This window comes from Stomoxys calcitrans, chromosome 2, assembly GCF_963082655.1.
Source record: "Stomoxys calcitrans chromosome 2, idStoCalc2.1, whole genome shotgun sequence".
In the NCBI taxonomy this organism is placed as follows: domain Eukaryota; kingdom Metazoa; phylum Arthropoda; class Insecta; order Diptera; family Muscidae; genus Stomoxys; species Stomoxys calcitrans.
In genome coordinates this window covers 228,370,482-228,397,291 of record NC_081553.1, presented here as the reverse complement: position 1 = coordinate 228,397,291, position 26,810 = coordinate 228,370,482, and the positions used below count along the sequence as shown (strand labels likewise).

The following is a 26,810-nucleotide window of genomic DNA, read 5'->3' as shown; positions in this document are numbered from 1 at the left end:
GAGGTGTTACAAACAAACGATTTCAAGTCTCTCTTTTGCGTTCGTCTATAAATGTTTGATGTGAGTGAAAAATAATGAACAAGTAAAAGCGTGCTAAGTTCGGCCGGGCCGAATCTTATATACCCTCCACCATGGATCGAATTTGTCGAGTTCTTTTCCCGGCATCTCTTCTTAGGCAAAAAAGGAGATAAGAAAAGAGTTGCTCTGCTATTAAAACGATATCAAGATATGGTCCGGTAAAATGTCAGCCAATTCGTATAAGAATTGCGCCCATTGGGGCTCACGAAATAAAATAGAGAGAACGATATATATGGGATCTGTATCGGGCTATAGACCGATTCAGACCATAATAAACACGTTTGTTGATGGTCATGAGAGGATCCATCGTACAAAATTTCAGGCATATCGGATAATAATTGCGACCTCTTGGGGTCAAAAAGTCAAGGTCCCAGATCGGTTTATATGGCAGCTATATCAGGTTGTGAACCGATTTGAACCTTATTTGACACAGTTGTTGAAAGTAAAAATAAAATACGTCATGCAAAATTTCAGCCAAATCGGATAGGAATTGCGCCCTCTAGAAGCTCAAGAAGTCAAATCCCCAGATCTGTTTATATGACAGCTATATCAGGTTATTGACCGATTTCAACCATACTTTGCACAGTTGTTGAATATCATAACGAAATACTTCGTGCAAAAATTCATTCAAATCGGATAAGAATTGTGCCCTCTAGAGGCTCAAGAAGTCAAGACCCAAGATCGGTTTATATGGCAGCTATATCAGGTTATGGACCGATTTGAACCATACTTGGCAAGGTTGTTGGGTATCATAACAAAACACGTCGTGCGAAATTCCATTCCATTCGGATAAGAATTGCGCACTCTAGAGGCTCACGAAGTCAAGACCCAAGATCGGTTTATATGGCAGCTATATCAGTTAATGAACCGATTTGAACCATACTTGGCACAGTTGTTGGATATCATAACAAAACACGTCGTGCAAAATTTCATTCTGATCGGATAAGAATTGCGCCCTATAGAGGCTCAAGAAGTCAAGACCCAAGATCGGTTTATATGGCAGCTATATCAGGTTATGGACCGATTTGAACCATACTTGGCACAGTTGTTGGATATCATAACAAAACGAGTCGTGCAAAATTTCATTCCAATCGGATAAGAATTGCGCACTCTAGAGGCTCAAGAAGTCAAGACCCAAGATCGGTTTATATGACAGCTATATCAAAACATGGACCGATATGGCCCATTTACAATACCAACCGACCTACACTAATAAGAAGTATTTGTGCAAAATTTCAAGCGGCTAGCTTTACTCCTTCGGAAGTTAGCGTGCTTTCGACAGACAGACGGACGGACGGACGGACGGACGGACGGACGGACGGACGGACGGACGGACAGACGGACGGACATGGCTAGATCGACATAAAATTTCACGACGATCAAGAATATATATACTTTATGGGGTCTCAGACGAATATTTCGAGTAGTTACAAACAGAATGACGAAATTAGTATACCCCCCATCTTATGGTGGAGGGTATAAAAACAATTAATCCAACACATTGAAGACCATGTATCCGCTCACACCGCAGCAAAGTCCAATACATCCACATAAAGAAAGAAGAGTAAGAAAATATAATTCCAGGGCGTAATCTCATGTTTCCAGCCCATGAATCTCCTCCAATAGAAATGTGTCGTCTCAAATACTGCCGCTGCCATGGTAAGCGCATTTAACATTCTGTTAAGCAGTTGTCCTGCAAACATGTGAGCAGGTAGTCGTACGCTGTGAATATGTGTGGGCACGTTGATTACCAGCATGCTGTTGTACTCTTTAATCATTAAATCTCAAGACTGATAAGTATGGCGAGAGAAGGCGGAATAAGGCTGCCTGCAGTAAGATTGAATTACAAGTGTGGTGTCGCCGCCATTTTTGTAGCCGTCGCCGCCTAACAGCTGTCTTGGTCTTTTAGCCGTTTGGGTAGAGGTCCATGTGGTTATACTTCCACCTACACTGGGTCAGTCTTTATAGTTGTTCTTGTATTCGATCTTTCCCATACATACAGCCATCAATCCCAGCGACAAACATCCATCTTTCCAAGGACAATGCCTGTGTTAACTATCAATCATAATGAAATATCGTGTTTGAAATGTTGTTGTTGTCTTTATTTAGAAATGGCTTTGTGTGGCATTGATTGTGTTTCGCTGTATCAAAGTAATGCTTGAGGTTTGAGGTCAAATGCCAACCAACAGGTGTGTCCATTTGTTTGGAAGACAGCCTGCTTGGATATTTCTGCCTGGATTCATCTGTATTTAATTATATGTGTGGATGGTTCCGAGAAAAAAAAGAGTAATTAATGAGAAATTAATTCAAGGATAGCATAGAATTTGGTGGGATTTCTAAGAATATCTCTTGAAGGACACTTTAACTAAAAAAAAATGATTACTTACGAAAAATGGTTGTGAGTGATAGTAAATTAGGAGATTATGGACAATTTTTGTATGTAGATAGAAATTACAGCTACATATGTACATTATATTTGTTTTATTGGCAGCTCCTTATATTGTCTACAAGCCACCAAAATAATTTGCTTTGAGTTTGCACGGTAGCGCAGAGGCTCGAATCCTGGCGAAACCATCAGAAAAATTTTCAGCGGTGGTTTTCCCCTTCTGGCAACATTTGGGAGGTACTATGCCATGTAAAACTTCTCTCCAAAGAGGTGTCGCACTGCGGCACGCCGTTCGGACTCGTTTATAAAAAGGAGGCCCCTTGTCATTGAGTTTAACTTGCATCGGACTGCAGTCGTTGATATGTGAGAAGTTTGCCCCTGTTTCTTAGTGGAATGTTCATGGGCAAAATTTGTAATTTGCATATTTCTTCTTGAAACTATGAGTTGTTTAAAGCCTTCTGTCATCAAATCTAAATATGGTCCAGATCGGAAAGTATTTAGATACAGCGACCGATCTGCCGATTGAGGGTACTAAGCCCATAAAAGCCGCACATATTATCCGATTTCGCTGAAATTTGAAATCCGATATCCGTCTGAAGTATGGTTCATATCGGTCTATATTCAGACATAGTTGCCTTATAGAGCGATCTGCCGATTGAGGGTCTTGGGCCCATAAAAGATGCATTTATAACCCGATTTCGAAGAAACTTGAAACTGTGAGTTGTTCAAAAACCTTCTGTCATCAAATCTAAATATGGTCCAGATCGGAAAGTATTTAGATACAGCTGCCATATAGACCGATCTGCCGATTGAGGGTACTAAGCCCATAAAAGCCGCAAATATTATCCGATTTCGCTGAAATTTGAAATGGATATCCGCCTTAAACATGGTACGGATCGGTCTTTATTCAGATATAGCTGCATTTATAAAAAGCTGCATTTATTATCCTGGATTTCGCTGGAATTTGAGACAGTGACTTGTATTAAGCATCCCGTCATCCTACCAGCATATGGTTCAGATCAGAGTTTATTTAGATATAGCTGCCATATAAACTGATCCTCCAATTTAAGGTCCCAAGGAGTATTTATATTCTGGATCGTCTCTACATTCTGAGGCCATCTAGTCATATCCGTCCGTCCGTCTGTCAAAATCACAATATCGGTCGAACGCGTAAAGCTAGCCGCTTGAAATTTTGAACAGATACTTAATATTGATGTAGGTCATTGGGAATTGCAAATGGGCATTGTCGGTTCAGATTTAAATATAGCTCCCATATAAACCGATCTTGTGATTCGACTTCTTGAGTCCCCGGAAACCGCAATTTTTATCCGATTGAGCTGAAATTTTGCATGTAGTGTTCTGTTATAATTTCCCAAAACTGTGCCAAGTACAGCCCTAATTGGTTTATAACATAATATAGCACCCAAATAAACCGATGTCCCGATTTTAATTCTTGAGCCCTTACAAGCCCCAATTTTTATCCGATTTGGCTGAAATTTTCCATGTAGTATTCTGTTATGCCTTCCATCGATTGTGCCAAGTACGGTTGAAATCGGTCAATAACCTGACATAGCTGCCATATAAACCGATCTACCGATTGGAATTCTTGAGTCATTAAAAGCCGCAATTTTTGTCCGAATTGGCTGAAATTGAGCGGGAGGTGGTTTGTCATGACTTCCAACAACTTTGCCTAGTACGGTCCAAATCAGTCTATAATCTGGTATAGCTCCCATAAAACCGGATCTCCCGATTTTAATTCTTGAGCCTTTCCAAGCCGCAATTTGTATACGATTTGGTTGAAATTTTGCATGTAGTTTTCTGTTATGCCTTCCATCGATTGTGCCAAGTACGGTTTAAATCGGTCTATAACCTGACATAGCTGTCATATAAATCGAACTCCCGGTTTGACTTCTTGAGTCCTTACAAGACGTAATTTTTGTCAGATCCGACTGAAATTAAGCGTGAGGTCGTTTGTTATGGCTTCCAACAACTCTACCTAGTACGGTCCAAATCGGTCTATAACCTGGTATAGCTTCCAATTAGACTTCGTGAGATCCAGGAGGCCGCAACTTTTGTCCGATTTGGCTGAAATTTAGCATATAGTGCTCTGTTATGACTTGCAACAGCTGTACCGAAGTTTGGTATGTAGAGTAAGATGATGCCCCTCAACTAAATTTCTTTTATATAAAATTTTAGCAGAATCCATGAAGGTGGATACCCTAGATTCGTTCCAGCCAAACTTAACACGTTTCTACTTTTTAGTTTTCATTTTGTTTTGTTGATATAAGTTATTGAATTTTTAGTACAATATTTACAATTTTCAAGAAACTTTTTCGTTTTCATATTTCAATTTTGTATTTTATTTTGTTTTTCTTACATACACACAATAGCTTTTTTGTTTACTTGCCATATCCATAGTTGCCTACTGGCTCTATTGTCTTTCAAGTATGTTCCTTTTGAAATCAATATGACCAAAAACGTTGCAATTTCCTTTAGCCTTGCCATGGCCAACAACTAACTCTTCAACTTTAATGAATGCCATTGACAAGCACAAGTTAAACTTTTATCCAAATCGATAAAAGCCATAAAATTGCAAATGCCTCCCCATAGCCTTGTTTGAGACTGAGTGATTGGCAGAGTGGCAGCCAGGCAGTAAGCTTGGAATGGCCAGGACAGCATTTAAGGGGTATTTGTGAAGACTTTGCCTGAGTTTCAGGAATTGAAGGACACAATAAACTGAATGCATTATAAGTTAAACAATTGAAAGAGTTTTTCATTGTTTGAAAATAATTTGAAATATTTATGAGATACTCTAGCCGGTGCAGGCACTTCAACCAACAGTTTGACAAAGAGACAGTTGAACAGACGGATAGTACTTAAAAACAATACCCCTGGTTGCTAACAATCATTGATAGATTGTGATGAAAGATTGCCCAGGGGTTTCCAACTTTCCTTTCGTTTGCTGCTGCCTCACAGCAACTTAATCTTAAAACAAACATCAATAATGCTATCTAGCTACTAAAGCCTCTCAGAGTTCTATGTCCGACTTGGGAGTGCTGACGTTAGTTTTGTCGATTATATGCGGCTAATGGTGAAATGTCGATGTTGCAATGGTGGTGATGATGATAATGAGGATGATCCATGCTGTCGCTTGATAAGCATTAATGTCCATAACAAGAATACTTAACATTTTTTCCCTATAGAATTCAGCATGGACCATTGAGCCTTCCTTTAAGTCCTTTTGTGCACAAAGGATCCTTGGTGGTGATTGTGCCATATCCATACACTCGCACTATATCTGCAAAACGAGGGATGGACGGACAGAAGGAAGGACGGACGGACGGACGGACGGGCGGACGACAACTACAACGACACATTGATTATTAATGGATATGGCAAGTGTGAGTGGTGTGTGTCTGTGTTTGCATTTTGTTCAAATGCCAACGACTTTTTGTTTTGCCACATACATTACAATCGCAATTCACAGTGGTTGGGAAAAATAAGCTTTAGGATAAGCGAAATAGAAATAAATCTCATGGCAGCTGGTTCTTAACGGATTGACCTGAAATAATCTCACATGGAGGCCACCGTAGCGCAGAGGTTAGCATGTCCGCCTGTTAGCATGATGCTGAATGCCTGGGTTCGAATCCTGGCGAGACCATCAGACAAAAATTTTCCGCGGTGGTTTTTCCCTCCTAATGATGGCAACATTTGCGAGGTACTATGCCATGTAAAACTTCTCTCCAAAGAGGTGTCGCTCTGCGGGACCCCGTTCGGACTCGGCTATAAAAAGGAGGCCCCTCACCATTGAGCTTAAACTTGAATCGGACTGCTCTCATTGATATGTGAGAAGTTGGCCCCTCTTGGCTTAGTGGAATGTTCATGGGAAAAATTTGTATTTGCAATCTCACTTTGGCCTGAGAGCTCCTTCATCAGCATTACGAGACTAAACTCAAAAAAATAAAACGTGTGGAATATCTTTACGACAAACAAATCTTTATTATTTGGGGATGTCCTGTTTTTATAGTAACTTAAAAACATTCTCCTCCACCGTTTAACGTTAATCGTGAATTTGCTACATTTTGAGGTTAAAATCACTTTGGTGGTGGTTAAACTTTTATGAACTTCGTCTGTGGTAAAGGAAAGCTCTTTTATGTAAAAAATCAAAACTTTTTTGAAGCCATAAGTGCTTCGATGATTCTTTTGGATTTTTTTTTGTATCGTGTGTCTCTTCCATTTGGCAAAGAGTGTAGCTTAAAAATGGACTAATTTTTATTTTCAGCCCGCCAGCAGTAATTATTGGGAGGGCGGCGATCCTGTGGGAACGTAAACTGGAAAAAGCACAATTTTTATACCCACCACCATAGGATCGGGGTCATTCCGTTTGTAACACCCAGAAATATTCGTCTATATATAAAGTAATAAAGTATATATATTCTTGATCGGCTCGACTTTCTGATTCGAAATAGCCTGTTCCGTCCGTCCGTCTGTCGAAATCACGATAGCGGTCGGACGCGTAAAGCTAGCCGCTTGAAATTTTGCACAGATACTTTATATTGATGTAGGTCATAGGGGATTGCAAATGGGCTATATCGGGTTAGATTTAGATAAGATTTAGATACAATTTTTATACGATTTGGATGAAATTTTGCATGTAGTATTCTGTTATGACTTCCAACAGCTGTGCCAAGTACGGTCCAAAGCTGTCTATAACCTGATATAGCTGCCATATAAAACGATCTCCCAATTTACTTCTTGAGCCTTGGAAGCCGCAATTTTTGTCCGATTTGGCTGAAAATTTCCATGTGGTGTTCTATTACAACTTTCAACAACTGCGCCGAATACGGTCGAAATCAGTCTATAACCTGATATAGCTGTCATATAAGCCGATCTCGGGATTTGATTTCTTGATCCCCTGGGAGCCTCACTTTTCATCCGATTTGGCTGTAATTTTGCACATAGTGATCTGTTATGACTTCCAACAACTGTGTCAAGTTCGGTCCAAATCGGTCTATAACCTGATATAGCTCTCATATAAACCGATCTCCCGATTTGACTTCTTGAGCCCCTGGAAGCCTCAATTTTCATCCGATTTGGCTCCAAATCAGTCTATAACCTGATATAGCTGCCATATAAATCAATCTCCCGATTTGACATTCTTTAGCAACTGAAAGCTGCAATTTTCGTCCGATTTAGTTAAAATTTGGCACATTCGTTCTGTTATGATTTCCAACTACTGTGCCAAGTACGGTCCAAAAATACATAAAATTATACCCTTCAACTAAACTAATTTTATATAAAATTTTAGCAAAATCCATGGTGGTGGGTTCCCAAGATTAGGCCCGCCCGAACTTTGAACGCTTCTACATGTTCAAAAAATCAAAATACTTCGGTGCCATGCTGGAGGCAACAATAATGTCTACAGCGCATAGATTGTTTGACAATATTTTGCGCCATGGAAAAATATCCCTCCTTTACATTAATCAAAAATTTTTGCGTTTTTATTGTAAAGAAATTCTCACCGTTTTGGTGAGAAAAGCAGTTTACGAAAAGTTCGTTTATGACTAATAATTTTTCTTTTTGCGTGCTCTTTATTCTTCTGGGAAGACATCGCCAGTTTATGCTGGTCAGCTGAGACGAGCAAATTTGGAGGAAGATCCAAACTTGCGGGAGTTCGACGAGCTAATTGCAATTTTTTTCAAATTTTGCCCATTAACAGGGGCTCAATGATAAGGAACCTCCTTTTTATAGCCGAGTCCGAACGGCGTGCCGAAGTACGACACCTCTTTTGAGGAGAAGTTTTTACATGGCATAGTACCTCACGAATGTCGCCAGCATTAGGAGGGTATATCCACCTCAAAAAATTTTTTAATGTCTCACCAGGATTTGAACCCATTTGTTCAGCGTCATAGGCGGACATGCTATCCTCTGCGCTACGACGAGCTTCATTCTTAATTTCGAAAACGCATTTCTATAAGAATACATTTTTAATGAATTTTTCTTGCTTTTAAAATGAAAATCCAATTTGCTTTAGATCGATTTCAAAGCACTGTGCTTACTCGCGAATGGAATTTTAAGTAGACTTTATCCTTTGATTAAATAACATAAGATTTTGCAAAATATGTAACGATTTAGCAATGAGCCCCGTTCAAATGTGAATTCTGTGTGCGTGTGTGTGTGTGGGTGTGTGCAGGAAAGGGAAGTGTTTTCCGTTACAACCCACATTTCTTGTTCCTTCGACCCCCCTGCGCCTCATTCCACTTTTGGTAACAAAATGACATTGAAGTACTTTTCCTTGTTGTTTGATATCACAAATCCACAAAATTCGTTGCGGGTTTGTCTGTTGTTCGCTTGTGTCATTACTTTTATGTGGGGAGGTATTAAAACTGGTGGTTTATGGTTTTCGTACAAAAGTAAGGAAGAAACAAAAAAGAACCCCTCCGCCTGACAAACAAGCAAAAGAAACAGACTGTAAAAAATGGAAATTATAATCCTACAGACAAACAGCCAGACGAATGGGCAGAAACTTTGTCTGCGGCGCTGAGATGGCATGTTTGCTTTTTGTATAACAGTTTTTTAACACCCATTTATTTTGGGGGGAAATGAAAAGAAAAACGAAATCAGGACAGCTCAATGGAATAATCAAGTTTTGCTTATTTGGGGAGAATTCTTAGTTAGAAATATACAAGTGGGACTTAAGCATTGCCTCTGGTAAATTTTTATAGAAAATTTAAGTTTTTGTTATTAAAGTTTCAATCTCATAGATGAAAATTTTATCTTAGTCCGGTCTTCATAGTTATAGATATATGACCAAACTTTAAATTTCTTATACAATTTTGTAGAAATTTGATTTTCATTGCAAAATCTAGATTTTCTTAACATTTTTTTCGAAATCTAATTTTAATGGATAATTTATTAAAAAATATTTTCATAGACTATTTCCTCTCAAATTTTTTTACAAATTACCTAAGGTTAGTTTAGTTTGAAAAGGTTAGTTTAGTTTCATGCCGCCATCGATATATAATCGTACATCTAAGCCATTAATGGGCTTGTTGTGCGCTCTTAAAAGTATCACCCAATAATGTCAGGAATCCGGGTTGCTCACAAAATTGCTAAAATGTTCCCCTGTAGTCCTATGTGTCTCATAATGATACCGAAAGCCATTCTGATTTCTTTCCGGCATCCTCTTTTAAATGAGGACAATTTTCGTCTCTCTATCGATTGTTTCAATCCGAGAAAAAAAGTCTGTTTGTACACAATTTTGCTTTTTTGAATAACAAATTTCGTTGAGTGTTCCATAGTGCTATTGGGTGCCCAAAAAGTAATTGCGGATTTTTCATATAGTCGGCGTTGACCAATTTTTTCACAGCTTGTGACTCTGTAATTGCATTCTTTCTTCTGTCAGTTATCAGCTGTTACTTTTAGCTTGCTTTAGAAAAAAAAGTGTAAAAAAAGTATATTTGATTAAAGTTCATTCTAAGATTTATTAAAAATGCATTTACTTTCTTTTAAAAAATCCGCAATTACTTTTTGGGCAACCCATACATCCACTTTCGTCGACCACACGCCCTAAACTCCAAATTCGTCATTACATACACCAAGTTTTTACATACACCAAGTTCACCCATACGACCAACTTGCCCTCCCTATCTCGCTTTGGCCCTATGTATCCACCCCACTGTGGTACGGCAGCCAAACAATGCGGATCGTCTCATTTTCAGAAAAGGTGTTGATCGCCTTTCAACTCTTCAAGCCAGTTCGTGACCGTCTTGGTTTTTAAAGCCAGATTACTGTTCGTAATAATGTTCAATCTCGTGGACTTCGAGACGGCGTTAACACCATATACCGCCCGGATATCCGCCAACAGGATGATGAGGGCAGTCGGAAACAGATCTTACTTCATCGATTCCCCAGCCCTATACTGTCGTCTAGTTTTAATCCATCTGTGTATCACGAAATTGCTGATGGCAATATCAGAGTTCAGTCAAGCCAAGGCAGTCTAGTCAGTAGAAGCGCATCGCACTAGTCGCAGGTATCCAAACCAAAGGTTGGGGTTATACTAATTTCGTCATTCTGTTTGTAACTTCTCGAAATATGCGTCGAAGACCCCATAAAGTATATATATAGTTGCTCGTTATGACATTTTAAGTCGATCTAGCCATGTCCGTCCGTCCGTCCATCTATCCGTCCATCTATCCGTCCATCTATCCGTCCGTCAGTCCGTCCATCTGTCCGTCCGTCTGTCCGTCCGTCCGTCTGTCCGTCCGTCTGTCCGTCCGTCCGTCTGTCCGTCCGTCTGTCCGTCCGTCTGTCCGTCCGTCTGTCCGTCCGTCTGTCCGTCCGTCTGTCCGTCCGTCTGTCCGTCCGTCCGTCTGTCCGTCCGTCTGTCCGTCCATCTGTACGTCCGTCTGTCCGTCCATCTGTCCGTCCGTCTGTCTGTCCGTCTGTCCGTCCGTCTGTCCTTCTGTCTGTCGAAAGCACGCCAACTTTCGAAGATCGATGTTTTGATATAGCTGCCATATAATCCGATTTTGCCTTTTGTCTTCTTGGACCGCTAGAGGGCGCAATTTTCATCCAATTTGGCTGAAATTTTGTGTAAGGTGTTTCGTTAAGATTTCCAACAACCAAATATGGTGCCAAATATAGTTCAATATGGTTCAAATCGATCAATAACCTGATATAACCGATCTGGCGTTTTGACTTCTTGAGCCTCAAGAGGACGCAATTCCTATCCGATTTGGTTGTAATTTTGCACATTGTGATCTGGTATCACTTTCAATAACTGCCTTATAAACCGTTCTTGGGTCTTGACTTCTTGAGCCGCTAGAGGGCGCAATTTTCATCCAATTTGGCTGAAATTTTGCACAAGGTGTTTTGTTATAACTTCCAACAACTGTGCTTAATATGGTTCAAATCAGTACATAACCTGATATATCTGCCATATAAACCGATCTGGGATCTTGATTTCTTGAGCCTCTAGAGGGCGCAATTTTTATCCGATTTGGCTGTAATTTTGCACGTGGTGTTTTAGTATCATTTCCAACAACTGTACTAAGTATCGTTTAAATTGGTTCATAGCCTGTTGTAGCTGCCATAAAAACCGATCTTGGATCTTGACTTCTTAAGCCGCTAGAGGGCGCAAACAGATCATAGTTCATGGGTTCCCCAGCCCTCCACTGTCGTCTAGTTTTAATCCATCTGTGTAGCGCGAAATTACTGATGGCAATATCAGAGTTCAATCAAGCCAAGACAGTGTAGTCAGCAGAAGTGCCTGGCACTAATCTCATGTATCTTGGCTTTTGGCTTTTTATCCAATTTGGCTGAAATTTTGAATGAAGTGTTTTGTTATGGCTTCCAACAACAGTGCTAAATATGGTTCAAATCGGTACATAAGCTGATATAAAGGGTGATTTTTTTGAGGTTAGGATTTTCATGCATTAGTATTTGACAGATCACGTGGGATTTCAGACATGGTGTCAAAGAGAAAGATGCTCAGTATGCTTTGACATTTCATCATGAATAGACTTACTAACGAGCAACGCTTGCAAATCATTGAATTTTATTACCAAAATCAGTGTTCGGTTCGAAATGTGTTCAAATTTTGACAAATTTTGTTCAGCGATGAGGCTCATTTCTGGTTGAATGGCTACGTAAATAAGCAAAATTGCCGCATTTGGAGTGAAGAGCAACCAGAAGCCGTTCAAGAACTGCCCATGCATCCCGAAAAATGCACTGTTTGGTGTGGTTTGTACGCTGGTGGAATCATTGGACCGTATTTTTTCAAAGATGCTGTTGGACGCAACGTTACGGTGAATGAACACATTTCGAACCGAACACTGATTTTGGTAATAAAATTCAATGATTTGCAAGCGTTGCTCGTTAGTAAGTCTATTCATGATGAAATGTCAAAGCATACTGAGCATCTTTCTCTTTGACACCATGTCTGAAATCCCACGTGATCTGTCAAATACTAATGCATGGAAATCCTAACCTCAAAAAAATCACCCTTTATATAAGATTCGGCCCGGCCGAACTTAGCACGCTCTTACTTGTTTTATAATGTTTTTCTCCTAAAAACCCCATCACAAATTGGGTAGCTGACATTTCCCGCAAACTGCATATATATTAGCAGGGAATATTTTAGTCAGAAGTTGCCAACATTTTGCAATACTACTAACAGTTAGCAGACAGTGTTTGATATAAGTTGAGATGTAGTTGTTGTAGCAGTTTATATTGGGTTGCCCAAAAAGTAATTACGGATTTTTCATATAGTCGGCGTTGACAAATTTTTTCACAGCTTGTGACTCTGTAATTGCATTCTTTCATCTCTCAGTTATCAGCTGATACTTTTAGCATGCTTTAGAAAAAAAGTGTATAAAAAGTATATTTGATTAAAGTTCATTCTAAGTTTTATTAAAAATGCATTTACTTTTTTTTTTTAAATCCGCAATTACTTTTTGGGCAACCCAATAGTATATTCAGGTGGCAGCCCTTGCCGGTGAAGGAATCCATGGGGTCAGTCCTGTACGTATAACCGGATGTCATGGCAAGGATGAGTGCAGTGTTTTCTATGACTGTAGAGTCGGTGAACTATACTCGGATTCAGGTTCCATTTCGAAGTACGGCTTGGCTACATAGTGCCCAACATCTGGGAGCCTTTTCATGGTTATGGTATTTCCACATGGATATGGTATGTTCAGTTGTATTTCCCATCCAAAATCACACCCAAGAATTAGGTTTTGTCGGATATCGAAATCGCTCTGTTGAGAAAATGTGATGCCCCAAATTGGCCTACCTTTGTTTTCCTCGTAAACAGGCAGATCTTTGTTTTATCTAGGTGTACGTTTAGATACCTATGCCTCGCCCAGTGGTAAGCCATATCCAAGGCCCTTTTGAATACCTAATTCAGCGCCATACCCCTTAGAAATAGTATTAAAACATTTACCAGGTTAAGAGCCATATTGATAACACCAGATTATCTTAAGATTTTAATCGAAAGTATTAAGTCGTGTGCGAACTTTAGCTGCAACAAGGTAACGATCCGAATCGATGTTCGCCCCCCCGGATCGATCGTACATCTAACACCCTGGTTGAATGCATTCCTATTTTCGCACTAAAATCTCTCAGACCGATTTTAATATCATGGGCGGGACAGCGGTCATTTCCCCTACCTAGGCGCTCATAGAAAACATTGACGGTCTGGTTCCTCCTTGTCTTCCATCGGGGCATGGGGGGAAATAATGCTGATGTTAATGTATTAGGCCTTTGTGCGGATTGTGGCTAGCCTCTCACCCAGCGGAGTAAACCTGGACACAAGGTGTTTCAGTCTCTGACCAACCACAAATCCATATAATATAGGGGCGTCTCCTCTGGGTGTTGTTGTGCAGCCCTTTGCGAGCCATCGCACTTCCTGTATGACAGTAATGTCTGTATTGATTCTCCTCTTTAGTTGATTGTCCTGTCTTCTTTCTTGTGTAGGAGACATGGAAGCTGAGTTTCCAATTTTCGGTTATACGTTCGATTAACTAGAATGCGCGTACTAGCTGATTCATATGCCTTAATAGTCTACGGGCAATACTAGTTCAGCAGGTAGCCCATCGGCTCACACTGCCTTGATGTTCTTTAGCCTGGTTACTGTTATGTTGTTCGCATTCTGGTTAGGCACTAAACATTCAATGTCGACATGGGGTGTTAAGTAGAGAGGATTTACGGCCCGTCACTTCCAGATACTAGAAGCTATCCTTTCGCTTTGTACTTCAGGACTTTTGGTTACTAAATTCGATCATGTGACCCATAGACTATCGCTCGGCTATAGAAAAGATGCTATTTGATTATCCTAAAACTTGAATCGGATGTAAGAGAAGTATCACCAATGTCCCTTTATGGAAGGTTATGATAAAACTGGCACTCAAATGTTTAATTTAAAATTCCGTGCAAGATTTTGTTAAATACTGCTTTTTACAGACAATTTAACAAAATTAGAATTTTTTGGGAAAAAAATCCTGAAACGTTTGCTTGTGTTTAGCAAAACCAAAAGTGTTGCCCATTAGCTATAAACATGCAATACCTTCTTTATAAAGTTTTAAATTAAAGGATTTTTCTTTTTTTTTACAATTATGACAAAGCAATGAGAATAAAAGTTCATGTCTGGTATTATCTACCTTAGACCTAGTAGTATTTAGACCTTGGGCATTTCAAACAAACCATAGCTAACTAATTTTTACCCTTGATATTTGTTGGTACCCCAAGGGAATCATTTCATTTGCCCGTATTAATGACATCCTTGCGTGTCATTGAAAACATACGGAACCATTTAAAATCTACTCCACACTGAGAACTGAAACCAGCAGTACTTTTTCACAACTCTGTCATATGAAGTAGACCCCTATAGGTTTGAGGGGAGGCGATATGTATGCAGAAGTCACCCGTGTTTTTTTCTCCCTTTTTTTTTGTGCTGAATTGTACCTCCTCCATTCAATGGCAATTGATTGTTTGCCAAATACATTCAATTCCAATTTCGAACGTTTATTTCGTCTGTCTGTCTGTCCGCCCTCGAGTGCTGGTACATATTTTTCCATTGATTTTGAATGGTGTGTCGTTTGCTCAGCCATGGGGACATACTCAGACATCTTAGGCATTCTTGAACGCCATCAAGCCGGCGTCAATACTTATGGTGCGATAACGCAAAAACAGCGTCAATGGATATTGCAAAGAAAATAAAAAAAGAAGAAGGTTCGTTCGAGTAAATGTTCGCTTTATGCTCCCATTGAAAAGCCATCCGGCCCACCATTGTTGAATGTTGTTGGCTGAATTCATATTAAAATTTATTGTTGTCAAGTATGTAAATGGGACGGGAAAGACTAAACCTAATGCTGAGGGTAGGGGTACTTCTTGTACTACACCGCAACCCAAAGCTTTTGATGATGGGTATGACAGCTATGCAAATATCGAGCAGAAGACCCCAAAGTTTTTCCAGCTTGGCTGTAACACCATTCAAGTTTTATGCAGGCTTGGCTTGGTGTTTGGGTGAAGGTAGAGAAATAGACCTAAGCAGTGGCGGATGGGACAAATGACAGGCATTGTTGTGAAAATCATCGTATAGTCGTTATTAACATCCATCCATACAATAAGTGGTTGTTGGATTTTATGCAATGTGAGTATTTCTACATAAATGTGTGCTAAATGATTTTCATTGTATGGGCACACAATGGGTTAAGACAATAGAATTCTTAAGTAGTAAAAGCTTTGCATTTTAAAGTCTCCGATAAATGTATATCAAGCAGAGAAGAATAAGACTACTCACTTTATTTAGTTATCTACTTTCGGAATATTTGCAGTGGATTTTTGCAAAATAAAGTAAAAAGCGCTTTAAGTTCGGCTTAGACGAATCTTATATACCTTCCACCATTATCTTCCTCGGCACCGCCGTAACCGAAACAAATCAAGCACCAGTTTTGAAATAAAACGAAGGTTAATTGGGGCAAACAGACGCTACTTTGGATGTAGCAAGAAACTGATTTATAGCTCCGAAACATGGGTACTTGCGAAAGCAGATGTGGCAGTACTTCGAGTGTTTGAGAGAAAAATCCTTTGTAAAATATATGGACCAGTTTGTGTTAATGGAGAATATAAGCGTCGTATGAATCACGAGCTGTATGATGGCTATAGCATAGTTAAACGCTTCAAAATATAACGGCTGCGTTGGCAAGTTTATGTTGTCAGAATGGATGAAGAAGCTTCAGCAAAGAAGTCTTTAGAAGGCGATCATGGTGGTACGAGCAAACTGGAACGACCAATAGGTAGTTGGAAGGATTAAATAATAGGAGACACCTCGAAACTTGGTGTCAGAGATTCGAGTTCGTTCGTTTGTTTGTCCGCCCTCGGGTGCGATGGGAAGATGAAGTGGTGAGAGACACTTCGAAACTTGGTGGCAGAGATTTTAGAAGGAGCGTAGAAGATCGAGGAGCTTGGAAGGCTATTCTACGTTCGGTTAATGGGACAAATGTTCTACCATAGCGAATTTGAGTAAGTAGGTAAGTAAGTATAGATAGCATTTGACAAGTTCTGCAAATAATTTTTGTTAATTATGCCATCTAGAAGTTGAATTTGAAGATCGTTTTATATGGCAGCTATATCAGGTTATGGACAGATTTGGAGCATACTTGGCCGTGTTGTTAGAAGTCGCAACAAAACACCTGAAGCAAAATTTCAGCCAAATAGGATAAACATTGCGATCTCTAGAGGCTCAAGAATTCAAATCGGGTTTATATGGCAGCTGTATCAGGCTACAGACCGACTTGGACCATACTTGCTTTTTAGAAGTAAAAAAAAGGGAAAAAGGCGTTAAGTTCGGCCGGGCTGAACTTTAAATAACCACCCCCCAGGTATATATGCAAACCACTTTTCGTCATAGTCCGGTGAAAATGCATAATTTATGCGCCCATAGCAGCTATATCGAAATATGGGCCGATTTGGACCAAACTCTGCACGGGCATTGAGTGGTCTAATAAAAAAAGCCCAACATAAGGCACTGTATCAAATTTCAGCGAAATAGCATTATAAATGCTCCTTTTATGGGCCCAAGATATTAATTCAAGGGATCGGTCTCTATGGCATCTATATTCAAATCTGGACCGATCTGGGAAATTGAAGAAGGTTGTCGAAGGCTTGAACACAACTCACAGTCCCAAATTTCGGCGACATCGGACAATAAATGGGCCATTTATGGCTTCAAAACCTTAAATGGAGCGAACGGTCTATATGGCAGCCATGTCCAAATCTGGATCGATCTGGGTCAAATTGAAGAAGGATATTGAAGGCCCTAACAAAACTGACTGTCTCAAATTTCAGAGACATCGGACAATAAATGCGTCATTTATGGGCCCAAAACCTTAAATCGAGCGAACGGTCTATATGGCAGCCATATCCAAATCTGGACCCATCTGAGCCGAATTGATGAAGGATGTCGAAGGGCCTAACAAAACTCACTGTCCTAAATTTTGGCGTTATCGGACAATAAATGAGCATTTTATCGACCCAAGACCTTAAATCGAGAGATCGGTCTATATGGCAGCTTTATACAAATTTGGAACGATTTGGGGTAAACTGAAGAAAGATGTCGACTGTTCTAACACAACTTACTGTCCTAAATGTCTCTGGCATGAGCCAAATTTTGTCTTTATAGAATACTAGCTGTACACGATCCTCTTTGCTAAGCCTTCATTAGCGGCACGCGAAAAATAAATTTCTTACTTACTACCATATGTACGTCCCCAGTACAATTTGCCTATCTACTACGAAATGCCTTTTATTGAACCCCATACAGCAATGATAGACAAATATTCGTATTTCGTGGGTGTTTTGAGGGGTAGATAACCTTCTATTACTTGAACCTCATTTTTAATACCACATTCGCAATTTACTCCCGAATACCTTTTATGTGAGTCCCATATTATCATGATCGTCGAATATGCCCACATGGAACGGGCATATTCGATAATCATCACCTTTTTTAGTCCCGATGGATTCACTTTGATTTTGGGCGGTTTTGGGCTTGGAGCGGCTTCGTAGATATTTGGATCCAATTTTTAATAGCATATTTCTACTCTATTCCGGAATACCACTTATTGGAGTCCTATATTGTCCCGATTATTCCACATTTTCTTTTGGGCGGTACTCTTGGGGCGACGCCCTTGATATTTGGATCCAATTTTTGACTTTATATTCTCATTCTATACCCGAAAACCTTTCATTTGAGTCCATGTTGTCTCGATGGGTCCACTTTGATTTTTGCGGTAGGGCTGTTTTGGGCTTGGGAGGGCTCTCTAGGTACTTGGAACCAATTTTTAACTTGATATTCATATTCTACTCCCGATCGGTCTACTTTTGATTTCGGGTGCTACTTTAAGGGCAGTTCGTACTTGGTTTCAATTTTTTTTTACCATATTCGTATTTAACTCCCACATTCTCTTTATTTTATTCCCATATTGTCCCAATCGGTAAATATGTCCTGCTGGGTCTTTTTGGGGTGGGAAGGCCGCTCAGACACAAAGGTATTTATGTCATATTTATACTCTACTTTTAAAAACCATTTAAGCGGTAAAAATGTCCAGTTGGGTGGTGTTTTTGTGGGTGGGGAACCCCCCGATACTTGGGGTGACATTTTTATGCCAAGTTCGTACTCTACTCTTAAATATATATCATATGGCAAGCACATTGCCTCAATGGATGAACATGTCCGTTCGGGTGGGTTTTAGGATGGGGCGTCCCCCTAGGTTATTTGACCCCAAAATTGTATACCAATTTCGTGTTTTTGGGGGTACCATTCGATGGCCTACAAAATTTTGCTTAAACCGTTAGCCTCCCCCCTTGGCCACGTCCCTGATGGGAGCTTTATCTAAATCTCAACCAATTTAAAAGAAATTTTGAACATATACTGGAACGTCAAATAAATCATCTCACCTTAAATTTTGTAAAGATCGTACTAAAATTGCGGCTACTACAGCCTCAAAAGGCCATATCGGGTGAGAGATATATATGGGTTCTATAACTAAATCTGAACCAATTTTTTTAAAAAGTTAGATGAAACAACTCACCCAAAAGATTAAACCAAAATTGTGCCTACTACAGTCTTATAAGGCAACATCGGATGAAAGATATAGATGGGAGTCATATCTAAATCTAAACCGATTATGTTGAAAATCAATAGCGATCTTCCTTGAACCAAAAGAAATGCTTGTGCATAATTTTACTTGTGCAATCGGACAACAAATGGAGGCCAACGTAGCGCAGAGGTTCGCTTACGACGCTGAACACCTGGGTTCGAATCCTGGCGAGACATTAAGGACAAAATTTTCAGCGGTGGTTTTCCTCTCCTAATGCTGGCAACATTTGTGAGGTACTATGCCATGTAAAACTTCTCTCCAAAGAGGTATCGTACTGCGGCACTCCCTTCGGACTCGGCTATAAAAAGGAGGCCTTGAGGAGGAATTGAATCGGACGGCACTCATTCCTTAGAGGAATGTTATGGGCTAAAAAAAAATCGGACAACAAATGCGGCCTGACAGACGGATAGAGCTAAATGTAATCAGGAAGTGATTCTCAGCAGTTCGTTATATTTATCATTGGGTCTAGCTCTTCTCCTTCTTAGCATTGCAAACAAATGCTCAAAGTTGCAATACCCTGTACCACAGTGGTGGTGTAGGGTATAAGTACCAGAATTATATGCCGTCATAGCCAGAAATTTTTAAAGTAGTTCCCTTTTTATAACCCTTCCACAATATGACTAAAAGTTCTTGATGACTGCGAACACATTCACATACATATCTTGGGCACTTTGTCATCTTTGTCTGATGTTGCACCACCCAGAATTCTAATTATTCAATGACATGAAAACGTCTCAACAAATTATTCTCTGAAGAGTATCTGCGTAAATTGTTGATTTAAAAGCTGCAGACGTTCAATTGGAATTTCAATTGGGAATTCCTATAAGTATCTCGTGGATATCTAATTATACTTGGCAACGGTCATTTGACACAATTGTCAATTTCCAATTGCTGAGGTTAAAAAAAAACTTTAAGTAGATTGAAGACGAGACAGTTATTGATCTAGTTTTGACTTGTGATGACCTCTTTAATACTCTTTTAAAAAGCGCTTAAAGGGTCTATAAGTTAAAGTGATATTTTTCTAAAAAAATATTCGGGAGATATTTCATTTTATTTACAACTAGCTGGAGATGGCCCGCCTTCTTTTACTTTATATGGAACAAAATTAACATTTGAATATTTATTTTTCACAGTTAAAGAGCTTTAAGTAAATACCATGCTACGAAAATAGTTAATGTATATCGCTAGGCTAAGAGTATAACAAAATAAATGCCTTCATCTGAATTTTATATAATCTTTATTGCTCTACGATTTCGCTCAAATGGTTTAGGGTCATTTAAGTTTGGATGTTAGATGTATTCCATTTTTAATGTAGATATACCCCATATTTGAGCCCAACATTCTCATGATGTCCGATTCAGGGGGTACAATTGTCCCCAGACATTTGGCCCTGAAAAAAATATCAGCACAGTGCTCCTCTTTGAAATAACATTTTTTTTAACCCCATTCTATGGGATGAGGCGTTCCCCAAACACTTTGGCCCTAAATTCGTCAATATCAAATTCGTTTTCTAATCTCAAACACCTTTCATTTGAGCCACATATTGGCATGGTCGGTAAATTTGTACTCTTTGGGGAAATTTTGGAAAAATTAGTCCCGAGTGTGGGTATCAATTGCGTGTTTTACTCCCAAATACCTTTCATTTGAGCTACACATTTGCATGGTCTGAAAATATGCCTGATTAAGGGGTGTTTTTGGGAGTGGGGTGGTCGCACAAACACTTAGCCCTGAAAATATATCAGCATTGTGCTCTACTCTCAAATATCATTTAATTGAACGCCAAATTACCATAGGCCTCAAAATTGGATATCAAATTCGTTTCCTAATCTCAAATACCTTTCATTTAAACTCCTTACTGCAAAAGTCAGCAGTATGTCCGGTTCGGTGTATGGGCCCACTCTCTAAGACCCAAATTGTCAGGGTGAGCAAATACGTGCTATTTGGGGGTTGTTAAGGGGGTGGAAGTCCCCGAATGTTGATATCAGATTCGTGATCTACTCCCAAATACCATTCATTTGAGCTCCATATTTTCATAGTCGGCAAACATGATCGGTTTGGGGGGTGTTTTGGGGGATGGGTCGGCCGTTCAATGACTTGGTCCTGAAAATATCAGCTTCGTGTTCTACTCTAAAGTACCATATTGGAATGGTCAGCAAATGCGTCCTATATGGGAGTTGTTATGGGGGTGGGGTTGCCCCATAGACACTTTTTACCGAATATTGATATCAAATTCGTGCTTTACTTCCAAATGCCTTTCATTTGAGCCCCATATTGCTATGGTCATGAATGTGTCCCCTTTGAGGGATGTTTTTGGGGAAAGGCGGCCCCTCAAACACTTGGTCCCATATTTGGATATCAGATTCGTATTCTACACTCAAATACCTTTTATTTAAGCCCCATATTCCCATGGTTAGTAAATAAGTCCTTTTTGCGGGGTGTTTTGAGGAAGGGGTGGATCCCCTGAAACTTTATCCCACATTTAGATATCAGATTCGTATTCTACTCGCAAATACTTTTCATTTGAGCCCCATATTGCCAAGGTTGGTAAATATGTCCGATTTAGTGGTGTTTTGGGGGTTGGGGTGGTCTCCCAAACACTTGGTCCGACAAATGGATATCAGATACGTTTTCTTATCCTAAATATCTTTCATTTGAGTCCCATATTGTCGTGATTGATCTAAATATATATTTGGTAGGTTTTAGGGTGGGGCGGTCCCCCTAGGTACCCCATCTGAAATTTGGATACCAAATTTTTATTTTTAGGGTACTTTATGAGAGAAGACAAAATTTCGCTTAAATCGCACCACCCATCTCCAAGATCTGGCGTTTCTGGAAATTAGGATAAGGGGTAGGGTCCGCCTCCCCTCCAGATATCAAAAAATGTAGTACGATATTTTCACCACGGGATCATTATGCACCTTCTGTGAAAATTTCAAGAAAATCGGTTTAACCGTTTCTGAGTCTATAAAGAACAGACAAACAAACACAAATTGATTTTTAAATAAAAATCAATTTGTGTTTGTTTGTAGGTTTGTTTGTCTGCTCTTTATAGATATATGTCTGTTCTTTATATTGGGTTGCCCAAAAAGTAATTGCGGATTTTTTAAAAGAAAGTAAATGCATTTTTAATAAAACTTAGAATGAACTTTAATCAAATATACTTTTTTACACTTTTTTTCTAAAGCAAGCTAAAAGTAACAGCTGATAACTGACAGAAGAAAGAATGCAATTACAGAGTCACAAGCTGTGAAAAAATTTGTCAACGCCGACTATATGAAAAATCCGCAATTACTTTTTGGGCAACCCAATAGTTCTTATAGGTGTAGGTCGGTTGGGATTGTAAATGGACTATATCGGTTCATGTTTTGATATAGGTGCCATATAAACCGATCTTGGATCTTGATTTCTTGAGTCACTAGAGGGTACAATTAATATCCAATTTGGCTGAAATTTTGCATGATGTGTTTTATTATAATTTCCAACAACTGTGCTGAGTTTGGTTAAAATCGGTCCATAACCTGATATAGCTGCCATATAAACCGATGTGGGGTCTTGACTTCTTGAGCCACTAGAGGGCGCAATTATTATCCGATTTAGCTGAAATTTTGCATGACATGTTTTGTTTTTACTTTCAACAACTGTACTAAGAATAGTTCAAATCGGTCCATAACCTGATATGGCCCATATAAACCGATCTGGGGTCTTGACTTCTTGAGTCTCTACAGGTATAACTTGATATTGTTCCAATAACATAGCAATTCTTTTCTTTTATCCTTTGTTTGCCTAAAAAGAGATTCCGTGGCAAGAGCTCGACAAATGCGATCCATGGTGGAGGGTATATAAGATTCGGCCCGGCCGAACTTACCACGCTTTTACTTGTTTTTCATCTGTTTGGCTTTTTAACAGCCGGTCATGCGAGTCAATTTTCATGTTGACGTCGGCAGGCTGAGCTTGCCACATAGGAGAAGGATGTTGCTTGTTGAAGGAAAATGTTGAATAAATTTCCAACCAGGAATTTCAAAAAATTTTCTTTAAAGAATTCATAACATGATGCTACATCCAATCAATATCAAAATTTACTTGGAAAATCGGCTTTTGACCATACTTTTTATTCAAATCCAAAGTATGGGAACCCCTGCATAGAACTCTGCATAAAGCCTTTCAATCCCTCTCCTTCTATCCCAATCAAATAAAGGTTTTGTAATTAAAATTTTAAGATCTCATCTAACGTTTGCAATAAGAATTGGATGTTAAATTCCCCATGTTGTTTAAATATCATCCTACTTCAATAGATATTGTATTTAACTTTCTCACACCATATCCCATGGTGAAGGGGAGCGTATGAAGTGGTTGGAGCCACATATGCCTCCGAAGGGTGTGAGCATCTTAATTGTTTACATTCCTGGAAATCGCAAACCATGTGTGAGCAAACATATCCACTATTTGTTCAAATGTTATTCGCTTATGTTTTTCCCAAGCCAATTCAACGAGCCATATGTACTGGCAACAATATCGGATGAAGGAGCAACAGCAGCAACACCATCACCAGCGGTAGCAACAGCAACAACTAAAATACTCCACCATACAGTGTTCGTGCAATTCAACAGAAATGTGTTACAAAAGTTTCGCAACTTTGTGTTCAAATAACTCAAAGTCACACTTGAAATATAATTGAAATTTAACACACAACAGTAGAGGCAGGAAACAGGGCAGGCTGGCAAAACGGGCAACAGCTAAAGAAGAATTCATCACACTTTTGCTTTGAGTCTTCCATCATACAAAGCCTAGCGAGTGTATGTAGCTCCACAACGTAATCCCTCTAGGCTGAATGGCTTGCCGGCATTTGGGTCTTCTGTAGCATGCCCATGAAAAGAACTCCTTGCAAATGTGTGCCCCCATCCATCCATGCGTACTTTGTTTTTTCTTCCATAGCAAGTTTACCACTTCACATACAAACGCCGTTTTTCACTGTTTCGACAAATAAAACATGAGAAAGTATTCATTCACATGCCATACTTCACAGTTTAAGGATGTGCTAAAAAGCAACGGAAAGAGGCCCTTTATTGAGTGGTCTAATATATATGTCTCTATTCAATTTTATAGAACAAAATATTTCTCTTTGGCAGATATAATATAATCCAATTATAAACCGATCTGAACCATATTAAGGTCGGATATCGTGAGGATCAAATAAACTCACTGTTTCAAATTTCGGCGAAATCTGGTAATAAATAAAGCTGTTATTATCTTCAGACCCCTTATCGGGAGATCGGTCTATATGACAGCTTTATATAAATATAGCCCGATCTGTACCATATTTGGGTCGAATCATGGGAGGCTTAAAACTGCGCACCATTCCAAATTTTAGCGAAATCGGATAAAAGAAAAGTTTTTATCGGCAGATCGGTCTATATGGCAGCTATATCTAAATATAGTCCGATCTGAACCATATTTAGGTCGGGTATCAGGAGGCTAAAAATAACTCACTGTTTAAAATTTTAGTGAAATCGGTTACAAAATAAAGCTTTTATGAGCTTCAGACCCTTTATCGGGAGATCGGTCTATATGGAAGATATATCTAAATATGGACCGATCTAATCCATATTAAGGTCAGATGTTGGAAGGCTTAAAATAACTCACTGTTGCAAATTTCAGCAAAATTGGGTAATAAATAAAGCTTTTATGGTCTTCAGACACTTTATCGGGAGATCGGTCTATATGGTAGCTATATCTAAATATAGTCCGATCTGAACCACATTTGGGTCAGTTGTCGGGAAGCCGTAAACTACTCACTGTATTAAATTTCAGCAAAATCGGATTAAAAATAAAGTTTTTATGGGCATTAGACCCATTATCGGAAAATCGGTCTATATAGCAGCTATATCCAAATATGGTCCGATTTGCCCCGTTCAAGAACTTAACCAGCGTGCATCAAAAAGCCGCATCTGTGCCAAATTTCAGCTCAATATCTTAATTGTTGAGGGCCGGTGAGTGATTACAACAGACGGACGGACAGACACACGGACATCGTTAAATCGTCTTAGAATTTTACGACGATCCGGAATATTTATACTTTCTAGGGTCGGAAATTGATATTTCGATGTGTTGCAAACGGCATGACTAAGTGAATATACCCCTTATCCTACGGTGGTGGGTATAAAAGAAAATTTGAAGTTAAGAATTCCGTGCTATTTACAAAATCCTTAATTGTTTTCAATACCACTCCCCTAAGTTGGTTCATGTCTGGTATAATGTCCCCACTTCAGTGCCGGTATCTGTTAGACGCTAAAGCCGGGCAATGACAAAGGAAATGGTTCAAGGTCTCTTCACCTTTCCCGCATGCCCTACAAATGCTATCACTTGCCGCACCGATTATACATAAGTGAGCTCGTAGTCCTATGTGTAACGTTATGATACTGACCTCCTTCTTACTTCCTTTCAGTAAAAGCCTCGTCTTCTTACAATCTGGACCCCCCATAGGATTTTCTCCGTCCTATCGACCATTTCGCTGTTCCATAATGTTGCATGCGCATTCTTCGCCCACTCCCTTAACTCGGACTGCGTCGACGCGAAAGGCTTCGGGTTAATCGAGTTTATTGACGGCAGTCCTCTGGCCTTCACTACCAAATCGTCTGCTCTTTCATTTCACTTTACTCCGTTATAGCCCGCCACTCAAACGATGCGTATTTTGCCATCCTCAGAGAAGACGTTAATCTCCTTATAACACTGTAAGACTGTTCGTGACCTTACGGTCCTGGTTGTTATTTCCCTTATGGCAATTTTACTGTCGGTAAAGATGTTCACACTCGAGGTGCTTGCGTTAGCACCACACAACTTCAAGCATTCCGTGATTGCCCGGATCTCCGCCTTCAAGACCGTATTATAGTCAGGCAGCCTAAAACAGATCTCAGTCCCTGGGTTCTCAATGTAGACTGCCCAGGCCCACTCTGTCCTCTAGCTTTGATCCATCCGTGTAATATGATCTTCCAGATGGCAATACTAGGGTTCGGTCAATCCAAGACTGTGCCGATGGCAGCAGTGCCTCGCACTCGACATGAAGGTTCATCTCAGGTATCCGAACGGAAACCTCTTCCCTTCCTTCCAGGTTTCCCATCGTTGCCTCTATTATATCGCGATGGTATGAGCTGCTCCCATTCTCCCATCGCCTTAAGTCTCTTAGCCGCATTGGCAGCCTCACACTTAATCTGTATGTCAATGGGTCGGATATTGAGAATAGTCTCCAGTGCCCTAGTGGGTGTACCCTCATCTCTCCGCCTATGCCAAGACAATGGTCCTTATATTGCACTTTTTCTCCATAGCAGTCCACCAAACTACTGAGGCGTAAGTAAGTATTGGTCCTGTAGAGCCAGTGGACTATCCTCGGATTCAGGCCCCATTTCGATCCTACGGCCCGTCTACATAGTGTCCAACATCTATGAGCCTTCTCAGTATGCTCCTTCATGTAACACATCCAATTCAGTTTCCTGTCCAAGATCACACCTAAGTATTTTACCTTATCAGATATCGAAATCGTCTTATCGGAAACGTGGGGCGTTAAATTGGCCCACCTTCGTCTTCCTCATGAACAGGCATATTTCAGTCTTCTCTGGGGTAATACAATATAAGACCTCTGGGTCTAGCCCAGTCATATGCCATATGCAAGACCCTTTCGGCCCTCCGGC

At 39.8% G+C, this 26,810-nt stretch overlaps 1 protein-coding gene across 1 annotated transcript in view; it reads left to right on the top strand.

The window, feature by feature from the left end:
• LOC106084298 (uncharacterized) overlaps window positions 1-23,683 on the top strand; it is a 33,519-nt gene extending 9,836 nt beyond the window's left edge. The window contains exons 2-3 of the mRNA XM_013247868.2: window positions 13,281-13,334; window positions 23,607-23,683. Of these exons, the coding sequence (XP_013103322.2) occupies window positions 13,281-13,334; window positions 23,607-23,683 (131 nt within the window). The remainder of the gene's footprint in view (window positions 1-13,280; window positions 13,335-23,606) is intronic.
• Window positions 23,684-26,810: the final 3,127 nt, after the last annotated feature.